This window comes from Dipodomys ordii, unplaced genomic scaffold (assembly GCF_000151885.1).
Source record: "Dipodomys ordii isolate 6190 unplaced genomic scaffold, Dord_2.0 Scaffold46, whole genome shotgun sequence".
NCBI lineage: Eukaryota > Metazoa > Chordata > Mammalia > Rodentia > Heteromyidae > Dipodomys > Dipodomys ordii.
Genome location: NW_012267262.1, coordinates 6,507,576 through 6,530,187, shown reverse-complemented (window position 1 = coordinate 6,530,187; position 22,612 = coordinate 6,507,576). Strand labels below are relative to the sequence as shown.

The 22,612-nt window shown below is 37.1% G+C and overlaps 1 protein-coding gene across 1 annotated transcript in view; it reads left to right on the top strand.

Annotated features, from left to right (window-relative positions):
* The window catches only part of Lgr4 (leucine-rich repeat containing G protein-coupled receptor 4), a 103,451-nt gene extending 84,139 nt beyond the window's left edge, over positions 1-19,312 (top strand). The window contains 13 exon segments of the mRNA XM_013019547.1: positions 867-938; positions 1,688-1,756; positions 2,760-2,831; positions 3,031-3,102; positions 3,424-3,492; positions 5,204-5,275; positions 7,055-7,120; positions 8,573-8,644; positions 10,493-10,564; positions 10,954-11,079; positions 12,223-12,338; positions 12,585-12,668; positions 16,282-19,312. Of these exon segments, the coding sequence (XP_012875001.1) occupies positions 867-938; positions 1,688-1,756; positions 2,760-2,831; positions 3,031-3,102; positions 3,424-3,492; positions 5,204-5,275; positions 7,055-7,120; positions 8,573-8,644; positions 10,493-10,564; positions 10,954-11,079; positions 12,223-12,338; positions 12,585-12,668; positions 16,282-17,558 (2,239 nt within the window). The 3' untranslated portion in view covers positions 17,559-19,312.
* Positions 19,313-22,612: the final 3,300 nt, after the last annotated feature.

Sequence of the window (22,612 nt, the reverse complement as noted above, 5' to 3'; positions counted from 1 at the left end):
CTGACTTTTAAAACATTTTTAAACATTTTTAATTTTTTTTGGAGTTGCCACCGGGGGCTTGAACTCTGGGCCTTGTGCTCTTGCTTGACTTTTGAAAGCTAGCACTACTCTATCACTTTAGCCACAGCTCCAGTTCAAGGTTTTTACTGGTTAATTGGAGATAGGCGTCTCATGAGCTTTTTTAACCAGGCTGGGTTTGAACTCAGATCAGTTTTCAGCTTACAAGTGTGAGCCACCCTTGCAGGGCTTTGATGAAAGTATGAATTGGGAGAATTTTAAACAAAAGATAATATCTGTTGAGTAGTGAGTCTCCCTAAAATAAATGGTCATTTATATCATGAGAGGAAAAAAATTAGATCATTCACCAAACACTCATACAGATTTTTCTTGTGTCCTAGGAATGGATTTGTTTATACAACGTTTAAAGAAGCAAAACCATTTTGAGACACTTACAGAAATAAATTCCAAGGATATTTCTTGCTTTTCTTCAGAGAATATATGATTTTCTGCTTTTAAGCTTTCAAAATTTGGACAGAGTAAAGTGGTCTTGCTTTTAAAAATCTGCTTTCAATCCCACTGATATAAACTCATAGACTTGTTCCATATTATTCTTCCCATAGGAGAGCTCAACAAAGTTTTGTTTCATATAAATGAAAAGTTAATCAAAGTGTATTTCATTTCCATGGGATTGGGGTGGGGCTTCTTCCCTTTCTATATGTATTCTGTGCCCATTGAGTCTGTGCTCCATAGTCAGTGTTGAACGGTGTAGCTACACCATTCCTTTAACGCACACCAATTTAAACATACTAAACAATTATAGTTGCTATTGAAATATGCTTAATATATTTTGGTGCTTTTTTCCATAGGCATCTTCATAACAATAAAATTAAAAGATTGAGTCATCACTGTTTTGATGGACTAGATAACCTGGAGACATTGTAAGTATACTTAAGTCATTCCATTGTGGTATTAACAGTGGGAATTTTTTTACTGCCAAAAAAGGAAAAGTCTTTTGTTCTTGAATTCATCTCAATTTGCTTTAAAGCATAATTAAATGCTTGCCAGCAAATAAGCCAGTTTTGAACAACCATTCAGGTTTAGTTATTAAAAATTATACCTAAGTGTGAGCATCATGTTCTTTCCTTCCCAAAATACGTATTAAAAAGCAACTCAATTTGCAAAGATTTATCTATTCTCAAAAAATGTTTTTTATTTAGTCTCTTGAGTAGCTTTTCCTCATTTTCCTGCTAATGATGGAACTGAAGTCAGCCACCTTCAGATTAGTTAGTCAGGAAGCTTTTCTGAACTCCAAATGGAAGCCTCAGTTTCTCGTTACTGTCATCATCAATAAATTCTGTTTTCTGGTGAATTTTTATGAGAAGTACTATTCAGAAAATGTGTTTATTTCATCCTCCAGTGGTATGCAATTCTCAGAATTCTTTGAATTTGTAAACTTGTTGACCTAAAAACATCATAGAGAAAGGCATGGAATTTATTTTTCTGTTCAGTGTTTTAAAAGCTGTAAATTTAATTAAACTCCTGCTGGGTTTTGAATGACAGTGTGGTTGGTAAGGAAAGTTTACTAACTACAGGGATGATCTGTTAGCATGCATTTGTACCCAATGGTTTTATGAACTGTGACATACTATTCTGTATTCTTATATTTTCCTCCTTTATTTTGCCCCAGGGACTTGAATTATAATAACTTGGAGGAATTTCCTCAGGCTATTAAAGCTCTTCCTAGCCTAAAAGAGTTGTAAGTATTGCTCTATCCTCTTAAATACCATTATTCCTAGAAGTGACCATTTTTTGTTGCAAGGATGACATCCTACATCTTCCTCCTATTGCAGTTGTACATAACATACATAGACAGACATAATATCTATATACACACATAGAAGGTGATCCTTCACTGTCAGATTGTGTGCTAGTTTGTTCATAGTTCTTAGCATAGTGTTAGATGCTACTGAAGTAAAAAGGCATGCTGTCCAGTCTTGACTTGAAAGGAGCTTATAGTCTCAGTCTCATTGGGAAGGCAGTCCAGGAATATAGACCAATAGCTGTTGCTTGTAGAAATAAGTGTTGAATGAATAAAATAAATAAATCATTCCAGAAAATTTTCATTCTGGCTTTGAGTCATTGAGAAGTTCATTACTTAAAGGGAAGGAGTTTGATGTGACTGGAAAACATGGAAAAAATAAAATAAATGGAAGATACAAGGGACAGTGTTGAATATTGCATTTATCACAGGCAAAGACAGGAATGTACATGACATAACAGATATTGTATGTCATGAGCTGACAGCTAGTAGTTCATCTATTGCCTAAAGACAAAAAGGAGAACACAGTGAGAGAGATTTAGGGACCAGAATACCTAATATTCCCATGCTACAAAGTTCTCTGCTGATGACACAGAAGATAAATGCATAGGAGGGACCCATTAGTTGCAGGTGAAGAAGTGTGTTGGGGGAGGGGGGATGATGGGGGGAGAGGTGGGAAAGGGAAACAAAGGAGGAGGCAACAATGCTTGATAAGAAATGTACTCATCATCTTGCTCATGTAATTGTAGCCCCTCTGTACGGTATTTTCACAATAAAAAAAAATCAAGTGTACGCCAGAAAGCTCCACATTTTTGAAAATGTTTATGTAGTTGTTATTAGTCATGTTTTGTATAATGTTGAACAACAGTAGATACTCAGGTTTTAACTTATCTTACTTTACAGAGGATATGCATTTCAAAATACTATTTTGTCATTCCAGGGGATTTCATAGTAATTCTATTTCTGTTATCCCTGATGGAGCATTTGGTGGCAATCCACTCTTAAGAACTATGTAAGTATTCTTGAAAGTTTCTTTTAATATATTATCATGTAAACCCCCTCTTCACAAGGCCAAACATTAATGTAAATGAAAATTTGGGCTTTAGATATAGCCAAAGTGTAGACATTGATTTTATAGTAAAGGACTGGCAAAAACAAAAACTTTCTCTCCTTTTTTCTTTTCTTTTCTTTTTTTTTTGTATTTTTTTCAGACATTTGTATGACAATCCTCTGTCTTTTGTGGGGAACTCAGCATTTCACAATCTATCTGATCTGCATTCCTTGTAAGTATTATGCAAGCTTAAAAACATACCTGAATATTTCCTAATGGAAAACAAGAATGTATTATGTCTTCAGAAAATAGATTTTTTTTTCTTTTTCTGTTCTTGGGCAAAAGTCCAAAAGATGACTGAAAATTTACCATGTTTCTTATTTATGTGAACATTTGACCAAATATGTTTTCAAGTACTTTCAAGAGGTCAAATTAGGTGATCTTTTAGGTACAGTAATACTATAATTTCAAAATGTCTGGAAAATGAAATGGAAAATTTATGTATGAAAAAAAGTTAATTTAAAATCACTTCTTTTCTCCCAATTTCCTAAAGAGTCATTCGAGGTGCAAGCATGGTACAGAAATTCCCCAATTTGACTGGAACTATCCATCTGGAGAGTCTGTAAGTATGGGGCTGGCAGGATGTTAGCTGGGTGCCAGTCTTTTTAATGATGATGGTGATGGGTGGGTTTGAGGTCATTCCTCCCAAGTTCCTTTCATTGAGAATCATGATGGAGGCGAATACATTGTGTTTTGGGTCATTCTGTTCAGTGGAGCTAGTTGGTGGAGAGAAAATCTAAAAGGTAACTAAACCAGTAAAGTTGTAACTCTCAGTGCCATTAGAAGTTTGGGCTTAAGAATTTAGACAAAGTTGGATGCAGAGTTTCGAGAGCGGGCTGGAAACTGGGCATTGATGGCTTGTGCTTGTAATCCTAGCTACTCAGGAGGTTGAGATCTTAGGATAGTGACTCAAAGCTAGCTCAGGCAGGGCTAGCTCAATCAGGAAAATCTGTGAAACTCTTATTTCCAATAAACTACACAGAAAAACCTGGAAGTGGTGCCATGGGGATAGCACTCATGCTAGGGAGGCGGGGGAGGGGGGAGGAGGGAGGGAAAGAGAGGATTCATGACTTTGCAGTGGAAATGGTGATATCTATTCAAGTAGTAGAGTGTTAGCCTTGAGCACAAAGAGGCTCAGGGATAGCACTCATGGGGGGGGGGACGGACGAGAAAGGAAGAGGGAGAGGTAAGAGGAGAGAGGACTCATGACTTTGGAAGAGGAAATGATGACATCTATTCCATCAGGGAGTTTTCTAACCCTAAATTATCCCAGCCTGAATGTCTAGTTTCATTGTTTCCTGTACATAAGAGCTGGCTTTGACAGGAGCTGATTTATCTATAGGAAGTGGTCTATTGATTATTTAATCCCGTAGAAAGCAGTTATTTAAATATTTAAATTTATATATGCATCTTATATACAGGCCCTTTCTAATGATTCTTCATGTCATTACTCAGACATATTTGGTAATGAATACGCTAATAGAAATCATTGCCTTTACATAACAATGAAATTCCTTCTGTATAACTAATGTAAGCTAATTAAAAATTTATTGCCTTTCACATTTTCTCATATAAGTAGTTCTTGATGATAATACTTTTTCTTTAAATTTGTTGACTCCAGGCTGGAGGTATTGCTCAGGTGTTTTAGTGCCCATCTAACAAGGCTAAGACTTTGAATTCAAACACTAGTAGTGCCAAAACCAGAAATTTGTTAACTCTTGGTAGGTTAAAATTTTTAAAGTGTCTATTTTATGGTTCTTCACAAATGAAAACAGGACGTGGCTTAGAGAAAAAGCATTAGATATGAGCATATTATGGAGAAAGAAGTAACAGAAGCTTGGATTGACAGCAAATGAAAACATAGGTAGAGGAGAGTATTTTAAAATGCAGTGTCTAGGTGACTGACAGAAAAGACAGAAACAATATCCAGGGCAAGACGCCAAGGTGGTTTCACACATGTTGAATGTAAGAAGGTGACACAGCTTTCAGGTAATTGTAGCTAGGGCATGGCTATAAATACATATTTTTCTCCTAGTCCATTATCTGAACGCTAAGCTTTTATTCCTTACAGTAAAGATGATGTTAGATTGAGGGTTAATTCACCTTCCTACCAACCTACCATTAGGGAGTTGTTAGGAAATGGGATTCATTGACTCTTGTATGCACAAGCACATGAGAATTTATTCTTGTGTATGAGAATAACATTTTTACCATGCTGACTTGAAATATTTTTTTAGATGAACAATGCTTTTTTTTTTTTAAACTCCCCACAGGACCTTGACAGGTACAAAGATAAGCAGCATTCCTGATAACTTGTGCCAAAAACAAAAGATGCTCAGGACTCTGTAAGTTCGATTCTTTCTCCCTGCTCTTCATACTTTTCTTGTATGTACTTTACAAGTGTTCTGCTTTATTTTTTAATAAACTATTTTTGGAAGGTAGCTTTAACATACAATTACTTTTTATTTGCTTCTTTCACATAAACAGGCAAGATTAGTGGTCTACTGGAGAGGTCATGTGCATCTGAATTTGGGTTCAGTTCTTGTGTCTGTCACAATCTTCTGAGTTATGTATTGAATAAAGAGAAACTAAGCTAGGTTCTTCCTTGATCCTCTTCTTCTCCTTCCCTCCCTTCTTTCTTTCCCTTTTCTTTCACTCTTGTTTTCCTCCTCTACCACCCATTTCCTCTGCTTCCTCCTCCTCCTCCTCTTCTTCCTTTTCCTCTTTTTTTTTTTTGTCGGTCGTGGGTCCTGAACTCTGGGCCTGGGCACTGTTCCTCAGCTCTTCAGATCAGGGCTAGCACCCTACCACTTGAGCCACAATGCCACTTCCTGCTTTTTCTGCTTATGTCATGCTGAGATATCGAACCCAGGGCCTCATGAATGCAAGGCAAGCACTCTACCACTGAGCTACTTACCCAGCCTTCCTTCCCTCCCCTCCCCTCCCCCTCCTCCTCCCCTTTCGCCTCCCCCTCTCCTTCCCCCCCCCTTCCTCCTCCTCCTCTTTTTATGCTGGGAGTTAAACCCAGAGCCTTCACATTTTAGGCAAGCACTCTATTTTTTAGTTATATGTCAAACCTATGGGTTTTTTGTTTGTTTTGTTTAATTTTTCTTTCTTGAGTCTGTCCTTACTCTTGATTCCCTAGGGGCATTCAGACCCCATATTCTTCTCTTTGATCCACAACAGATTGTAAGATCCACAAGCAGAACCTAAACCTTCCTCTAATCAGGAATGAAGTAATTATGTAGCTTCCTAAAGGACTAGAAATGGAAATGAAGGATGTAAGCATGTCACCAGAACAAAGTGCTAAGTTGTTACTAAGCATTTACTGGAGGGAGAGAGTAATGTTAAGTGACTGACTGTGTAAGCAATTAAATGGTGTAAATGGGAAGAGGATGGCCACCAATGAGAGAAAATAGTGATGAGGTTGGAAGGTTACCATTCTGATACTTTATTGGATATGAGTGTTTAAAAAGATTTGTGTAAGCGGGCTGGGAAGGTGGCTCAGTGGTAGAGCGCTTGTCTTGTATGCCCGAGGCGCTGGGTTCGATTCCTCAGCACCACATAAGCAAAAAGAAAAAAAAAAGCTGGAAGTGGCAGTGTGGCTCAAGTGGTAGAGCGCTAGCCTTGAGCTGAAGAGCTGAGGGACAGCGCCCAGGCCCAGAGGTCAGGCCCCACAACCGGACCCAAAAAAAAAAAAAAAGATTTGTGTAAGCATACCATTCTCCTAGTGCTTTTTTTTTAATTGAAAAAGAAACAGAAATTATTTATGGCATAAACAATATTGAAAAAAAAACAGAACATTTTCAAACACTTGTAGCTTTATCAATTAAAACAATTATATATTTTCCATATTGTATTTTGTTTGGTGCATAGATTAATATATTTTAGCATATTTTATATTATCTATAATCAACATGATACATTTGGACTTTATGAATCTTAAGCGTCTTGTATCACCAAGGTACCCTGGGAACTTACAAGTTTTAGGTTAAAAATAGTTGCTTTCCTCATTCAGCTCTTTTTTTGAAGATCTTATTGCTGCTTTCAGTGCTTCTGAGTATAATGTTTCTAATATACAATTCTAATGGTGACATTGATTTGTCAATTTCTATTGTTTTAAGTGACTTGTCTTACAACAATATAAGAGACCTTCCAAGTTTTAATGGATGTCATGCTCTAGAAGAAATGTAAGTTTTTTTTAATTTTTGTAATATTGTATTGTTAATTCACTAAGCACTTCCTTTGTTTAGTAAACTGTTACTATTACTAACCTGAACTATTACTGTTAAGAAATTAGATTCATATAATCAGGTATTCCTTTAACTAAAATGGCAAATTGGCCTTTTTAATTTATATCATCTGCTGGACACTTGTGGCTCAGGCCTATAATCCTAACTATTCAGGAGGCTGAGATCTGAGGATCTCAGTTGGAAGCCAACTCCAAGCAGGAAAGTCTAGACTCCTAACTCCAATTAATCACAGAAAAAGCCAGCTATGGCAGCTATGTCTCAAAGTGGTAGAGTGCCAGCCTTGAGCAAAAGAGTTACTCTATGACCAACAGCAACAACAACAAAAAGAATACAATTTATATCATCTGTCTTTTACCTGTGTGTGCATGTGTGTGCTAGTCTTAGGGCCTGAACTCAGGATCTGGATGCTGTCTCTGAGCACTTTTGCTCAAGGTTAGTGCTCTACCACTTCAGTCACAGCTTTACTTCAGCTTTTTGGTGGTTAATTGGTTGACTTTGAACAATGAGCTTCAGATCTCAGTCACCTGAGTAGCTCTGATTACAGGCATGAGTCACTGGCACACAGCGTATCTATTTTTTGTGACAGTACTGAAGTTTGCATTCCAGGCTTCTTGTTCTCCCTCAGATTTTTCAGCATTCTACCACGTGAGCCACACCTTCACTTTTGGCTTTATGCTGGTTAATTTGAGATCATTTTTCAGATTTATCTGCCCATGCTGGCTTCCAACACTGATTTGTAGAGCTCAGCCTCCTAATTAGTTAGGATAATAAACATGGGCTAACAACTGGCCTTCATTAGACACTTATTCATCAGCCGTTCTATTAGATGCTATAAAAGGGCAAGGGTATATCTAAAAAGCAAAACAAATCTTGCCCTGGCTGCTGAGAGTAAACAGTCATGAATCCTATAGCCCACCCATGTGCTCTTCTAGGACTGCCATTACGGAAGCTGGTTGGGATGTGATGGAAGAGGTTATCAGCTGTCTGGTTCCTGTGCTACTTGGCTTGGGTTCTTTCACACTGTGTCACCTTCTCTCACCTCGTGGACTTGATAAAGAATTTTGATGGTGTACTAATTAACTCCTAGTTTAATTTAGGATGTAATAGCACTTAATCCCACTTTTTTTATTTTTAGCATGAGGAAATGGCAGTTCTCTTTACTTTTCACAAGAACAATTATTAAATACAAATGAATACTTAAACTTAGAAAATGTTTAACTAACAATGTTACTGTTCCAATTAGAAAAAGTAATTTTTGTTTTGTTTTCTCCTATTCTTTCATTCCCTTCCTCTTTTTCCTTTTTTCTTTTCTTCCTCCTCCTCCCCTCTCCTTTTCTTCTCCTCCTCCTCCTCCTTTTTCTTCTCCTTCTTCTTTCTTCTTTATTTCAGTTCATTGCAACGTAATCAAATCCACCAAATAAAGGAAAATACTTTTCAAGGCCTGGCAAACCTAAGGATTCTGTAAGTTTTCCTATGATTATTATTAAGACGTTTTTTGTTGAGCTATAAATTAATGTGTCACTATACTTTGCATGCCAATAGTTCCATTTAAAGATTCAATTTATGATCCATAAATATTGTCTACCTTGTTATCACATTGTACTTTATATAATCAATTTTTAATAGTTTTTCCTGAGCTAATTGATGCTATTGTACCTTACTGAGTGAAAAATTATAAATGTATATAACCTGAATGATGGAGTTTGTTTCCAAATTTTAATAGTGAGTTCTCCATCCTTTAGAGCTAGGGTGAGCAAGCTACTGCCTATGAGTCAACTCTACTAGCCTGCTTCCTGTTTTCATAAATTAAGTTTTGTTGGAACTAAGCCAGGCCTTTTGTTGAAGTGTTGTCTAAGCTTCTTTTTTCATGGTGTGGCACAGTTGAATAGTTTCAACAGAGACCACATGACCCACAAAGGTAAAAATATTTATTCTTTGGCCAAGTAAAAGGCAAAGTTGGCAGACTCTTGCTCTGGGTTGTCTATCATGAGTAGTATAGCTCATTTATGTATAACAGAAGCACTCATGTTAAAATGTATTTAGGGTCAGGAGAGATGGTGCCTACCAGTAATCTAAGCTACTTGAGAATGGAGGTAGAACAATTGTGGTCTAAATCCAGCTCAGGCAAATGCATGGGACCCTATCTGAAAAAAAAAAAAAACTAAAAAGCAAAAGGACTAAGTATTTATCTAACAAGCACATGTCCAGGGTGTGTGTGTGTGTGTGTGAATATGAGTATATGTTTGCATCAGGCATTAGCCTGGAACTACAGAGATGACCAAGACAAAACTGTCACCATTTTTATAGAATGTTAGTTTGGAAAATGTAATGCACTAAATTAATGCATCTTTTTCAATATAGAAAAATGTTGAAAATTTTAATATATTTAATCTATTTTCCTACTGGCTCCACTTTAAGAAATCAAAGAGGCTGTGGTTACAGCTCAGGGATAGCATGATGCCCAATGCCTTGGATTTGGTCCTAGGCACCATAAAGAACAGCAATAGCAAACAACAATAAACAGGCACTGTACTAGAGGTGTTGTTGTCTGTTTCTGTGATGGACAGGCATTCTGTATGTGTGGGCAGTCATGTGGACAGGAGCTGGATCCTAGTTGCCATGACTTTGAGAGCACTGATTGACAGCCATGGAAAGCAAGTCTTTTCATGATTTATAACCAACTTGTTTCAAGTTTTTCTGTTATTCAGGACATGCGTTCTAGATGAACTTAATGGATCTTTAAATTTCCTTTAAAGCCCAACATAAGTGTGGTTATAGATTACTCTTCTGATTTGTTAATTCTGTAAAAGCAGAATTTTTTTTCAGGGTGTGTTGCTGAATGTAGAGCTAGCTTTGCTGTTGATAGGATTTTTATTTCCTGATTAGGGAAAGAAAGATATCTGCAGCCCTCTTGGAATGCCCTTGTTTGTTTATTGATTCTATTTGTCTTCTCTGGAGTCTTATCACTAACCTTTGAGAAGGCAAACACTATGAAGCCTATTTTTATTTTCAGTCTTGTAAGGGCTGGGCTTTTCTTCCTCTAGTTAATAGTACCAAAGGTTCTCTCATATCATTTATAGTTTTGAACTGGTACCAGAATGATAAAGGTGAGAATATTTACAACTGTTTTGAAATAGTTGCCAGCTTTGCTGCTATAGGGATTCTGTTTTAAGAAATAAATTTTCACAAAAGAGAGGCAATAAAGCATACAGGAAAAACTGTTGCTGGACAAGATTGAAGGTCTTTGTTATCATCAAAGATATTATGTTACATCTTCAGAAAAATTAATATGTTACTTCTAAATTGCAGAGACCTGAGTAGAAACCTGATCCATGAAATTCACAGCAGAGCTTTTGCTAAGCTTGGGCCAGTTACTAACCTGTAAGTATGCAGATAATTATATGAAGTAGTATTCTAGAGCTATGAAGAGAAGTTTTTCTTTTTTCTTTCCTTGAGATAGTGTCTCACAATGTAGCCCAGCCTGGCCTTGAATACTTGATCTTCCTGCCTCAGCCTCCTGCCTACTGGGGCACAAGACATATTCTCCCTCCTTCTCTCCCCGCCCCCAAGCTTTGAAACTTGTGTTTTAACATGGTCAAAATCAAAATTGCTAAAATATATTGAGATAGTAACATCTTCTTACATAACACACACATGGTACATCTATCATTTTAGGGATATAACGTTTATGATGTTAATATATAGAGAGATTTTTGTGATTTTTTTTTTTTTACATAGGGAACTAACTCAAAGTCTCATTCACATTTTAGAGATGTAAGTTTCAATGAGCTAACTTCATTTCCCACGGAAGGCCTGAATGGGCTAAACCAGCTAAAACTTGTGGGCAACTTTAAGCTGAAAGACCCCTTATCAGCAAAAGACTTTGCTAATCTCAGGTATGTTTTTGCTTATTCTTTTTCACTGGGTTTATAGTAAGCCCCCAAATTATAGTGTTCTGAGGTTTTGTTCCCCCCATACCCCACCACCCCTTTCTTTCTTTGTTTCCAAGATTTTCTTGCTAGATTATATTTACTTTCTACCTCTATCTTTTATAGATTTGTAGATTTGGAGTATTGTTGAGAACATGAACTAAAAATACAGAATAGTTAAGTGTTTTAATGAATATAATGCCTTTTCTTTACTAATATCACAAACAATATCATGTGAGCTGACAAGTAGATATAATGCTGTAAAACTTCATAGAGACTTCAGATTTATAGAGTATGATCTCATTATGGATAGTGAAAAGTACTTGAGACTATTATTGAGGAAGAAGGCAATAAATACTTTCACTGCATTTATATGAACAAAGCCAATTTATTTAATGGTGCAAAGTCACAAGTGACGTTGGATATTTATGTGAAGGTAAATTGAGCATAGTTAAGATATGTATAAAAGGTATTATAGACATTTACTTTTCTTTTTTTTTTTTTGGCTTGTCCTGGGTCTTGAACTCTGGGCCTGGGTGCTGTCTCTGATCTTTTGTTCAAGGCTAGTGCGCTCTTCCACTTTGAGCTGAAGCACCATTTCTGGCCTTTTCTGAGTAGTTTATTGGGGATGAGAGGCTCACACAGACTTTCCTGCTGGGCAGATCTCAGCTTCCTGAGTAGCTAGGATTACAGGTGTGAGCCACTGGTGCCGGGGAACATTTAAAAACTGCATTGTTGTGATGAAAATTTAAATATGGCTTAACACACATTCAACTTCAAAAGGACAAGTTTGTAATATGTCTTTGTGATTATCTTTATGAACTTTACATGGATGCTATTCATAGATGAGGAAACAGGCCTGGAAATAATAAATGGCCAGCCTATAAGACACATGGCAGTTAGGTCTTCCTGACTCACCACTGGAGTTTTCAGAGATTAAAATAGTTTCTAACCAAATGAACTCCTATCTGAGAAATTGAGATTCAATGTGTATTTTTATGGGGTGTACAATCCAGAAGTCAGTTTATAAGTACAAGGTATGTTGATCAGTGTCACCACCACCCCCATCTTCCCTCATCTTTCATTGTGTATTTTACAATTTTTCACCAGGTCTTTATCAGTACCCTATGCTTATCAGTGCTGTGCATTTTGGGGTTGTGACTCTTATGCACATTTGAACACAGAAGATAACAGTCTCCAAGACCATAGTGTGACAAAGGACAAAGGCAAGTGCATGAACTTTTTAAAACAGAACACTCCTTAATGCATTAATCAATGGGTCTGTGTTATAATCAGTTTGGGAAGGATCAATATAAAGTCTGTGGCATTTCCTGTGTGATCAGTATCACAGATATATTATCAAGACTCATATAAGCTAGGTTTACAATGAGAGGGGAAAAAAAGGTAGGGAAATGTGGCACTTTTGAATTGCATCCAATTTTAATTGAGCATACTTTATGTGATATGTTCAGGTACTGCTGATGCAACCAATGTCACAAGCAGTGTTGAAAATGAAGAGCACAGTCAAATAATTATCCATTGTACACCCTCAACAGGTAAGGCCCAATATAATTTGCCATGTTTCTCACTTTAAGTAAGCATAGGTTAAATAATCTTGACACATAGGGGATGGATATGATTTCTATGGAGTAGGGGTGGGACTAGATGATCTTGTAAGGCCTACTGACTCCAAATGTGGTCTGCTGATAGGTAGCTCAAGCATCTTTTTCAGGATTTCAGGGTCCTATCCACTGAATCCCACTATGTACCTTAAGATTTTTCAGGGTAAGGATTAGGCACATACTGCTTAAGAGCTTAAGAGACTTTTTCTCCTTCCCCTCTTTCCTTCCTTCCTTCCTTCCTTCCTTCCTTCCTTCCTTCCTTTTTCTTCCTTCCTTCTTCTCTCCCTCTCCCTCTCCCCTGCCCTCCCTCCCCTTCCCTGGCTCTCCCCCCTCCACTTCTTTTTCCAGTACTGGGTTTGAACTCTTGCACATGTTAAGGGTGTTCACTACCACTTGAGCCACTCCACCAGCCCCTTTATGCTTTGATTATTTTTGAGATAAGGTCTTACATTATGCCTGATCTGTCCTGGACATTCCACCAATTTATGCTTACCTGTTGCTTGGATTACAGGAATATGCCACCCAACTATTGTGTTCTTCTCATAGCTTGGGAAGACAGGCACATGCCAAGATCTTCAGCTAGTATTATATTTTATTTTGACCCAAACTGGCCTGGAACTTTGATCCCTTTATTATTGCTTCCCAATTAGCTAGGATTACAGATTTCAGCCATTGTACCCACAAGAGGCACTCCTTCCCATATCAGGATTTGAACTCAAGGCCTTGAACTTTGCTTGACATTCTTGCTTGACTAGTGCTTTGCCACTTGAGCTTTGTCTCCAGCAATGCTGTTTTGGGTCTTTTTTTAATGGTTACTTTTGGAGATAAGATTATCACAAACTTTTCTACCCAATCTAGCTTTGAACCTCATTTCTCAAATCTCAGCCTTTTGAATAGCTCTAAGACTATAGGTGTTATCCACTGGCACGCAGCTAAAAGAGGCACTTTCCTAATATTCTTTTGACTCTTTCTACAAATCACTGGTCTATTAGGGTTTTTAATATTTTTAGTATTATTTTAAAATGTAACTAAGCCACTTATGATTCATTAAATTATGAGTCTTGGGAAAATTATTAAACTGCTTCCATATATTTGTAATATTATACCTAATATAACAAAGATGGATTAATAATTTAACTATAAAATAAACTACTTTTTGTGAAGTTGTTTGCCTGCACAAAGGAGATTTCATTGCTCTGATGTCATGGGATAATCTAGACATTGATTTTATGTCGGAATCACACATTATGATTCACTACTGTGATTGCCAGACTGTGAGCTTCTGTGGTGCTATTTGTTGAATACTTAATTCAGTGATTTGTGTAAAGAATAAGCTTTTTATTTTCTTGTGTGGTTCTAGGGTTTGAACTCTGGGCCTTTTGCTTGCCTGCAAGTACTCTACTACTTGATCCACATCCTCAGCCTGATAATAAGCTTAAAGTTAGCAGATACATATATGGAGAAATTGGCAGGAATCTTAAGTTTATGTAATGCATTGTGTGTCTCTATGTATTCATTTTTAGAAGATGGATAACTACTCAGTTGCTCCATTGGTCATATGTTAGAGAGTATACATAGAAAGCTGAAGATCCAGAGAGAAGGGAGTGGTTTTCTTAAAGGGAGGTTACTGATCGTGCAGTGATTCCATTTCTTCTACACTTGTCCAGGGAGAAAGCTGGTCTGAGCTCATCTCCGTAAGGTAACAGTAAGGGTGAACTCAGTTATAGTAAGTACACACATGCACACATATGCACACACACACACACACACACACACACACACAAACCCACATATGCTCATGCAGAATCAGGCAACAAAGGAGAACATAGATCCTTTTAGGTTTGAAGGAGGTAGTAGGCTTCCACAGAGAGAATCTGGGTGTTGGTCACTTTTAGACTTTTGTAGGTGTCCTTTTCTTCCAGGTCAGATGCGCTACCCCTCCTTCTTGAAAAATAATGAGTTCCCATACAGAAAGAAAGTTAAAGTTAAAGAGCTTCCCTTCTTCTGATAGGGAGAGTGAAAATAAAATTTAAGTCACAATTTGTATGTATGTGTATATGTGTCAGTCCTGGGACTTAAGTTTAGGGTTTATCTGGGTACTTGCTCTTACTTTTTTTGCTCAAGGCTGACTCTCTGCCACTTGAGCCACAGTACCACCTTCAGTTTTTTGCTGGTTAATTGGAGACATCAGTGCCCAGCCTTAAGTTACAAATTTTTGTGTGATCTGGAAATCAGGTAAATGGTTTTTGGGTCTATAACTGTCTTGAGGACTAAAGTGCTTTTTGGATATATCAAATTTCATGATAGTCCAGAAAAATAGAACATATCTTTCAGACAATTGTGATACATAGATTCTTGTGTTTCTCATTTTTTTTCATTTCTAGTTTTTTTATATGAAACAGTTCTCACTTATGACAAGGATAGCATGTGACAGTGAATTTCTAGAACAGACAATCCAGTTACTGAATGTGCTGAGTGTGGTGGATCCCATCCATAATCTTAGCTACTTAGGAGGCAGAAGTCAGGAAAATGACAGTTCTAGGGCAGCTGGGCAAAACATTCTCTAGACCCGATCTCAATCAATAAAAAGCTGAGTACTGTGGAGTGTGCTTGACATCCCAGCTATGTGGGAAGCATAATTGAGAATCAAGGTCCAGCCTCTCCTGGACAACAAAACAACAAAAATCAAAAAGAGCTGGCAGTATGGCTCAAGTAATAGAGTTCCTGCCTAGTAAGTGTAAGGTTCTAAGTTCAAAAACCAGTACTGGAACCAAATAAATAAAATAAAAAAGGAAAAATTATTAAGTCAGTTCTCACAACTCATGTGTTATATAGTTGTTTGAATCAAGCATTGTATAATTATATCAATGTGGGCTTAATACTGGCTCTACTGTCTTACTGAATGACCCTTGTTGGGGCGAAGGCTTTACAATGTCAGTTTCTCTGGGTAAAACAGGAAGGTAACTATATGTGTCTTAGCCTTCCTCTTCAGGTTGCCTTTTAAAGCTATAAGAAATAGGTAATAATATGTTTAAAATATGTGCATATATGTATACTGTTATGAAGTTTATGTAGACTAGAAAAAGGGAGCTAATATTTACTAAAGTCCAACTATATATTCTGCATCCTGCTTAAGTATCCTGTTTATCATTTTACATGCTTCACAGCTCAGTGAAACAGACATTACCATCCTCAAGTGATAAAATGAAATTTATACAGATATAAGTTCCTTTCTCTAGGTAAGATTACATGTCATGAAGCATTTAATTCCAGGTCCCCAATATTATCACATACCTTTTATGTGTTAGACATTTTTCTGGGAAATTGAAGCCATATCTAATTAAATTAAAGCCAGTTTATTTGTAAAATTGGCCTATTCTATGACTGAAATATCTTAAAAAGTCGTCACCTTTTCAATTTGATTAATTCACATAGGTAGCAGACTTCCTCAGGAGTCAACTGTCATTAGTCTATAAAGCTGTTAAGCATAGGAAATAGGGTATTTTTAAATATTGCCTCTTACTGTGTTTTCTTTTTTTCATCATAGGTGCTTTTAAACCCTGTGAATATTTACTGGGAAGCTGGATGATTCGTCTTACCGTGTGGTTCATTTTCTTGGTTGCATTGTTTTTCAACCTGCTTGTCATTGTAACCACATTTGCATCTTGTACATCACTCCCTTCCTCCAAATTGTTCATAGGCTTGATCTCAGTGTCTAACTTATTCATGGGAGTCTACACTGGCATCCTCACGTTCCTTGATGCTGTATCCTGGGGCAGGTTTGCTGACTTTGGCATCTGGTGGGAGACTGGCAGCGGCTGCAAAGTTGCTGGGTTTCTGGCAGTTTTCTCCTCAGAAAGTGCCATATTTTTACTAATGTTAGCAGTGGTGGAAAGAAGCTTCTCTGCAAAAGGCATGATACAAAACGGGAAGAGCAATCATCTCAAGCAGTTCCAGGTGGCTGCCCTGTGCGCTTTCTTGGGGGCTGCCGTGGCGGGCTGTTTCCCCCTGTTCCATACAGGAGAGTACTCCGCCTCCCCCTTGTGCTTGCCGTTCCCGACCGGAGAGACGCCGTCCTTAGGATACACTGTCACCTTAGTGCTGTTAAACTCCCTAGCGTTTCTATTAATGGCCGTTATCTACACGAAACTGTACTGCAACCTGGAAAAGGAAGACCTCTCGGAGAATTCCCAGTCTGGCATGATTAAGCATGTGGCGTGGCTGATCTTTACCAACTGCATCTTCTTCTGCCCTGTTGCGTTTTTCTCCTTTGCGCCGCTGATCACCGCCATCTCGATCAGTCCTGAAATAATGAAGTCGGTCACTCTGATTTTTTTCCCGTTGCCTGCTTGCTTGAATCCGGTCCTGTACGTGTTCTTCAACCCAAAGTTTAAAGAAGAATGGAAGTTACTGAAGCATCGTGTGACCAAGAAAAGCGGATCCGTCTCCGTTTCCATCAGCAGCCAGGGGGGTTGTGTGGAGCCAGACTTCTACTACGACTGTGGCGTGTACTCTGACCTGCAGGGGAACCTGACCGTGTGCGACTGCTGTGAATCCTTCCTTCTGACAAAACCAGTGTCATGCAAACACTTCATCAAATCACACAGCTGTCCTGCCTTGGCAGTGGCTTCTTGCCAAAGACCCGAGGGCTATTGGTCTGACTGTGGCACGCAGTCGGCCCATTCGGACTACGCAGATGAAGAGGATTCCTTCGTCTCAGACAGTTCTGACCAGGTGCAGGCCTGCGGAAGAGCCTGCTTCTATCAGAGCCGAGGATTTCCTTTGGTGCGCTATGCTTACAATCTACCAAGAGTGAAAGACTGAACTACTGTGTTTCCGACCATTTCCTCATCAACCAAAATCACAGTGTTTCTAGAGTGGACCTTATTCTGATCTTTCTTCTGGAAAGCATGTCTGTAATTACTGTCTGGTACCACTTAGAGGAAGGGGAAGGTGGCAGTTTATTTCTCAAACCCAGACATTTTCAAAGAACAGGTGCCTAAACTATAAATTGGTGGGGAAAAAAAATAAATGTAATGTCTAAGCCATGTGGGGTCTGTTTGAAATAAATAAAACTTGAAAAGAATTTGGGTGTAGTCTTGCGATATTATAAAGTTCATTCTTTGTGAATCCTAAGATGCAAATTTTTATGTTTCTGAATAAAGCACAAGATAGAGAACAGCTGTTAATATTTAAAAAGAAATTAAATGTGATTTTAGATAACTGAAAAGTCTTACTAATCTTACTTAATGTTTCACCATTAATCTCAGGACAATTTACTGCAGGGGTGAAAAAGGGACAGTCTCTCAGCTCACACTGTAAGAGTATGCACAGGCATTACCTTTTTGTGTTTTGTATTCTCATCTTGTTCATGTGATTTATAAATCTAAAACCTGAAGATGTTTTTTAAAACAATATTAACAGCTGTTAGATTTCTAAAAACAAAACAAAACATAGCAGACCATTTGCTTCGCATCCTTATACATTGCTTTGGTTGTGATCATAGTATTTTTTTTCCTTAGTATTTTGTAATTGTACTACTGAGGAAAAGCAACAGGCTAATTGTTGTGTGGGTTTAGTTGATTTGGCTAAAAATATATGGATTTGAATGGTTCCTGAGGGATTTAATGGCTCTGTGCAGTTTTCCATTAAGTATTTTTTGTCATCACTGACTCTACTGATTTTTTTTTCCAGTTTTGTTGGTATGTGCTGAACTAACAATTTGGACTATACAGAAAGTAAATCAGGGGTAAATATATTAAGTTATTGGAAATAACTTGGAATAACTGTGACAGAAAGCACTTCCATTTAGTTCTCAAACCGCTGGATTCTCCTGCACTGCTAAGTAGATGTGTCCATATACCTTCTCCATTTTCCCACTTACAAATGGTTCATTCAGTGGGTCAGATGTTGAACCCCAGTTAGACATTAAAAATGTGCCATTAAGGGGGGAGGGTAGATAAAAGGAATAAAGTTAAATGCTCTGTCCTTAAATATTTTCTAAGTACTTGATTTTCATCTGTGGGCTTCTGACATGTTTCTGTATGGAGGCATAAAGTTATAATTGCTCAGTAAGTTTCTTTTTTTTAAACAAGGTTAAATCAATTGCAAACCTACTGCCATGTGAGTTAGCCTGGATATACAAAAAATTAAGCTAAGTTGCAGTTTAATAATTAAACTGTACATACTGTGCATATAATGAATTTTTATCTTATGTAAATTATTTTTAGAACACGAGTTGGGAAATGTGGCTTCTGCTCATTTAATTAAAGCTACCTCCTAAACTATAGTGGCTGCCAGTAGCAGAAAGTTAAATTGTGGTTTATATACTTTTTTTGCATTGTAAATAGTCTTGGTTGTACATTGTCAGTGTAATAAAAACAGAATCTTTGTATATCAAAATCATGTAGTTTGTACAAAATGTGGGAGGGATTTATTTCCAGTGTGCTGTAATTTTGTATGGCCAACTATTTACAAGTTTTAAAAATTGCTATCATATTTGTATATTTACACATCTGATAAATGTTAAATCATAACTTGGTAAGAAAATCCTAATTAAAACCTTTTTTCCTAAAATACAAGTTATTGAAAACTTTATTCATTTAAAAAATAGGGACACAGACCCATGGTTTATGCCAGATATCCTAGCTACTTTGGAAGCTGAGATCTGAGAACTGGAGGTCAAAGCCAGCCTGGGCAGAGAAGTCTGTGAGATTCTTACTTTCAGTTAACCAGCAAAAACAAGAAATGGAGCTGTGGTAGAGCATCAGCCTTGAGTGAATAAAGCTAACGAGCAGTTTCCAGGTGCTGAGTTCAAGCCTAAGTACTGGAAGATACTTAAAATATGTGGGAAAAAATTTTTAAAGTAAGAATACACTATTGTACTCAGTATTTTGAATTATTGAAGTTTCTAAAAAATCCATTTTGCTTTACTTTATAACTAGGTACAATGAATTTACTTAGTGTTTTGTAGACAAAGTATAGGATTTGGAAGAAATAATAGAAGTCACAGATTATGAACTATTTTGATAGTCATCTATAAATATCTAACAATGCTTCGTTGGAATTTAGAAGTAGTTTTCTCCTAAATTTGACTATATCACAAAAAATAAATTGTGCAACTTGAGAATGCCAATTCGATATTTTCAAAGCAAATGACTTTAAAATATTTACATATTAAAGATGGTCAAATGCTTGAATATTCAGTGTTTATGGTCTTCAATCCCTCAACTACAAATGAAAAATCAGTTGGTTGAGTGAAATTTAAGTAAATGTGAGACTCCCATGTATTGTATTTTGTGTGTGTGTGTGTGTGTGTGCTGATACAAGGGCTTGAACTCAGGGCCTCATGCTCTTGCTCAGCTTTTTACTAAGGCTAAGTAATCTGAGTAGATAAGATTATAGGTATGAACCTCTGTTACCTGGCTGTTTTGTGAGTATACTTTAAACTTCACAGACTTAAATTTCTATAGCCAAAAAATACAATAATTACCTTTCCTTTATACATATTACTCTATTCTAATCTCATTCACCTTCACCTTGGCTCACTCATCTCCTCCCAATCACTCTGCCTTTTCTTTTGAGGCAAGCTACGACATGATGTTGTGTCCAGGGATATATTAAAGTAGCCTATATTGCCATAGAACTGCTAGTGGTATTTTTGTAACAGAAAGTTACCTTCACTCACAGAAGGTTTTAGAACCAACAAAAATAATGATCTTGAGTACATTATGAAAGCAAAACAAGTTAAAAAGTGAAAATTAAGTGAATAGAAGGAAAACCTTACAAAAACAATATTCTATAACTTAAGCAAGGCACTCTCTTTTAAGCCAATTTGTATATCTATGAATAATTCTACCCATACTGTTATGATTTCTTAGCCCTACAAATGAAAAGGCACTGTAAAAAAAGTGACTGAGGATTTAGCTTCAAACACTAGCACCATGTTATTGCCTCAGCTACATGGTTCATTATGAGTCATAATGGTGACCCCAAAACATTGAAGAAAAGACATGTTTTGTTCAGTAAAGTACTTCAAGAAGGAAAGTGCATTGCATTTTTAATATTCCTACAATGGAATTTTTTGGTGGAAACATTTTGAAGTTTAAGTGGTAAGTTTACATTATTGCTGAGCTAGAAGCTTTGATGGGTAATGAAATATTATTGTAAGGTAGATTATCTCCTATTTTATACAGGAATAGGCTAGGAATGTAAAGGTCAAACCGCTTATTTAAGGATATTTATTAAGGAAAATCATTAATTGAAGTTTTTTTTTCTATTAAACCTTTTTTTCCCCCTCAAGTTAGGTTATTTCTGTTTGAAAATTGTATCTCAAGCTTATCTCCTTGGGAAGTGCCAAAAATGTGATGTTAATACTAGAGATATTCTCACAAAAGGTTTTAAGCAGTTATGCTAATATTCAACAATAGGGTAAAGACGGAAAACAATTTAATGAACTTGTTTTTTATTGATCCTTTATAGTACTCAATATGTTCCAGCTTTCCTTCATTTTCATTGTGATTTTAATGCAAATTTTAACAAAATGCCTCATATAAGTAGTTTGTAGGACTGCATTTTTGTATTGTTTCTTTCAATACTTGGGATTTAACATAAGTACTCTCACAGTGTAGGCAAGTACACTACCACTAAATTATACCTTCTGGTGAAATATTTGAGTAACTTGAGCTTCTTCATCCTGAAATTATCTTTTGTTGCAATTAATTTCTGCCATATCCAGTTGTGTCAAATTTTGCACAGATCTATCTAAAGATTTTCCTATCTCCCTCGTCTGTAACAAGTTTTTGTGTTGTTTTAACCACTGTCTTTTCACTTGGTGAATCTGAAGACAGATGAGGATATAGACAGATGAGGAAATGGAAAATTATGTAATTTTTTTAGTAATGATATATATATATATATATATATATATATATATATATATATATTGCCAGTCCTGGGGCTTGAACTCAGGGTGTGGGTACTATCCCTGAGCTGCTTTTGCTCAAGGCTAGCGCTCTACCCCTTGAACCACAGCACCAGCTTTTTCTGTTTATGTGGTGCTAAGGAATTGAACCCAGTGCCTCAAGCACGAGCAGCAAACACTCTACCACTGAGCTACCTTCCAAGCCCTAGTGATATTTCTATGAGCAATTGTATTGGACAAAAGTAATGTTTAGCTACAGGTGTACACAGTTTTATCATCTTGAACAAAGCATCAAGCTTCCACACCTCACAATGCTTCCTTACCTATCAGCATTTTGTTAAACGACATTTCATCACAAAAGAATGAAGTGTTTGAGGTGGTCACATACACAGGTAATAGTAGTATTCAGGAAGGTGAGACAGAAGGATTTCAAGTTTTCTCTATATAGCTTGGGCTGATTCTCAGGAAAACGGCTAAAAAGTCCACACGCTGCTTAGGACAAACTAGTTCCCTTGAGATGCCAGAAAAATACTGCATTACTTCTAAACCAGGAAGACTGTCCCAGAGCTGGGAGCTGGTGGCTCATACCCTGCCTTCCTAACTACTCAAAAGGCTGAGATTTGAGGATGACAGTGTAAAGCCACTCTGGTAGAAAAGCCTGTGGGGCTCTCTTCTCCAATAACTAGCCAAGAGCTGGTGTGACTCAGTGGTTGGAGCACCAAGCTTGAGCCAAAAAAGCCAAGCAAGAGCACAAGGCATTGAGTTCAAATCATAGTGCCCTCCCGCCCCAGTCTCTGTCTCTCCCAAAAGAACATTCTTAGATAAAAGTTCTCCACCTTCTCAGAAAAAGATGGTCACTAACCTCAAGAAATGACAACTGATAAGTTTATCATCCTGACCTTACCTGGGGGCTAGAGGGGTTGTCTTGGCTTTCCCCCTCTTTTACTTTAAAAGG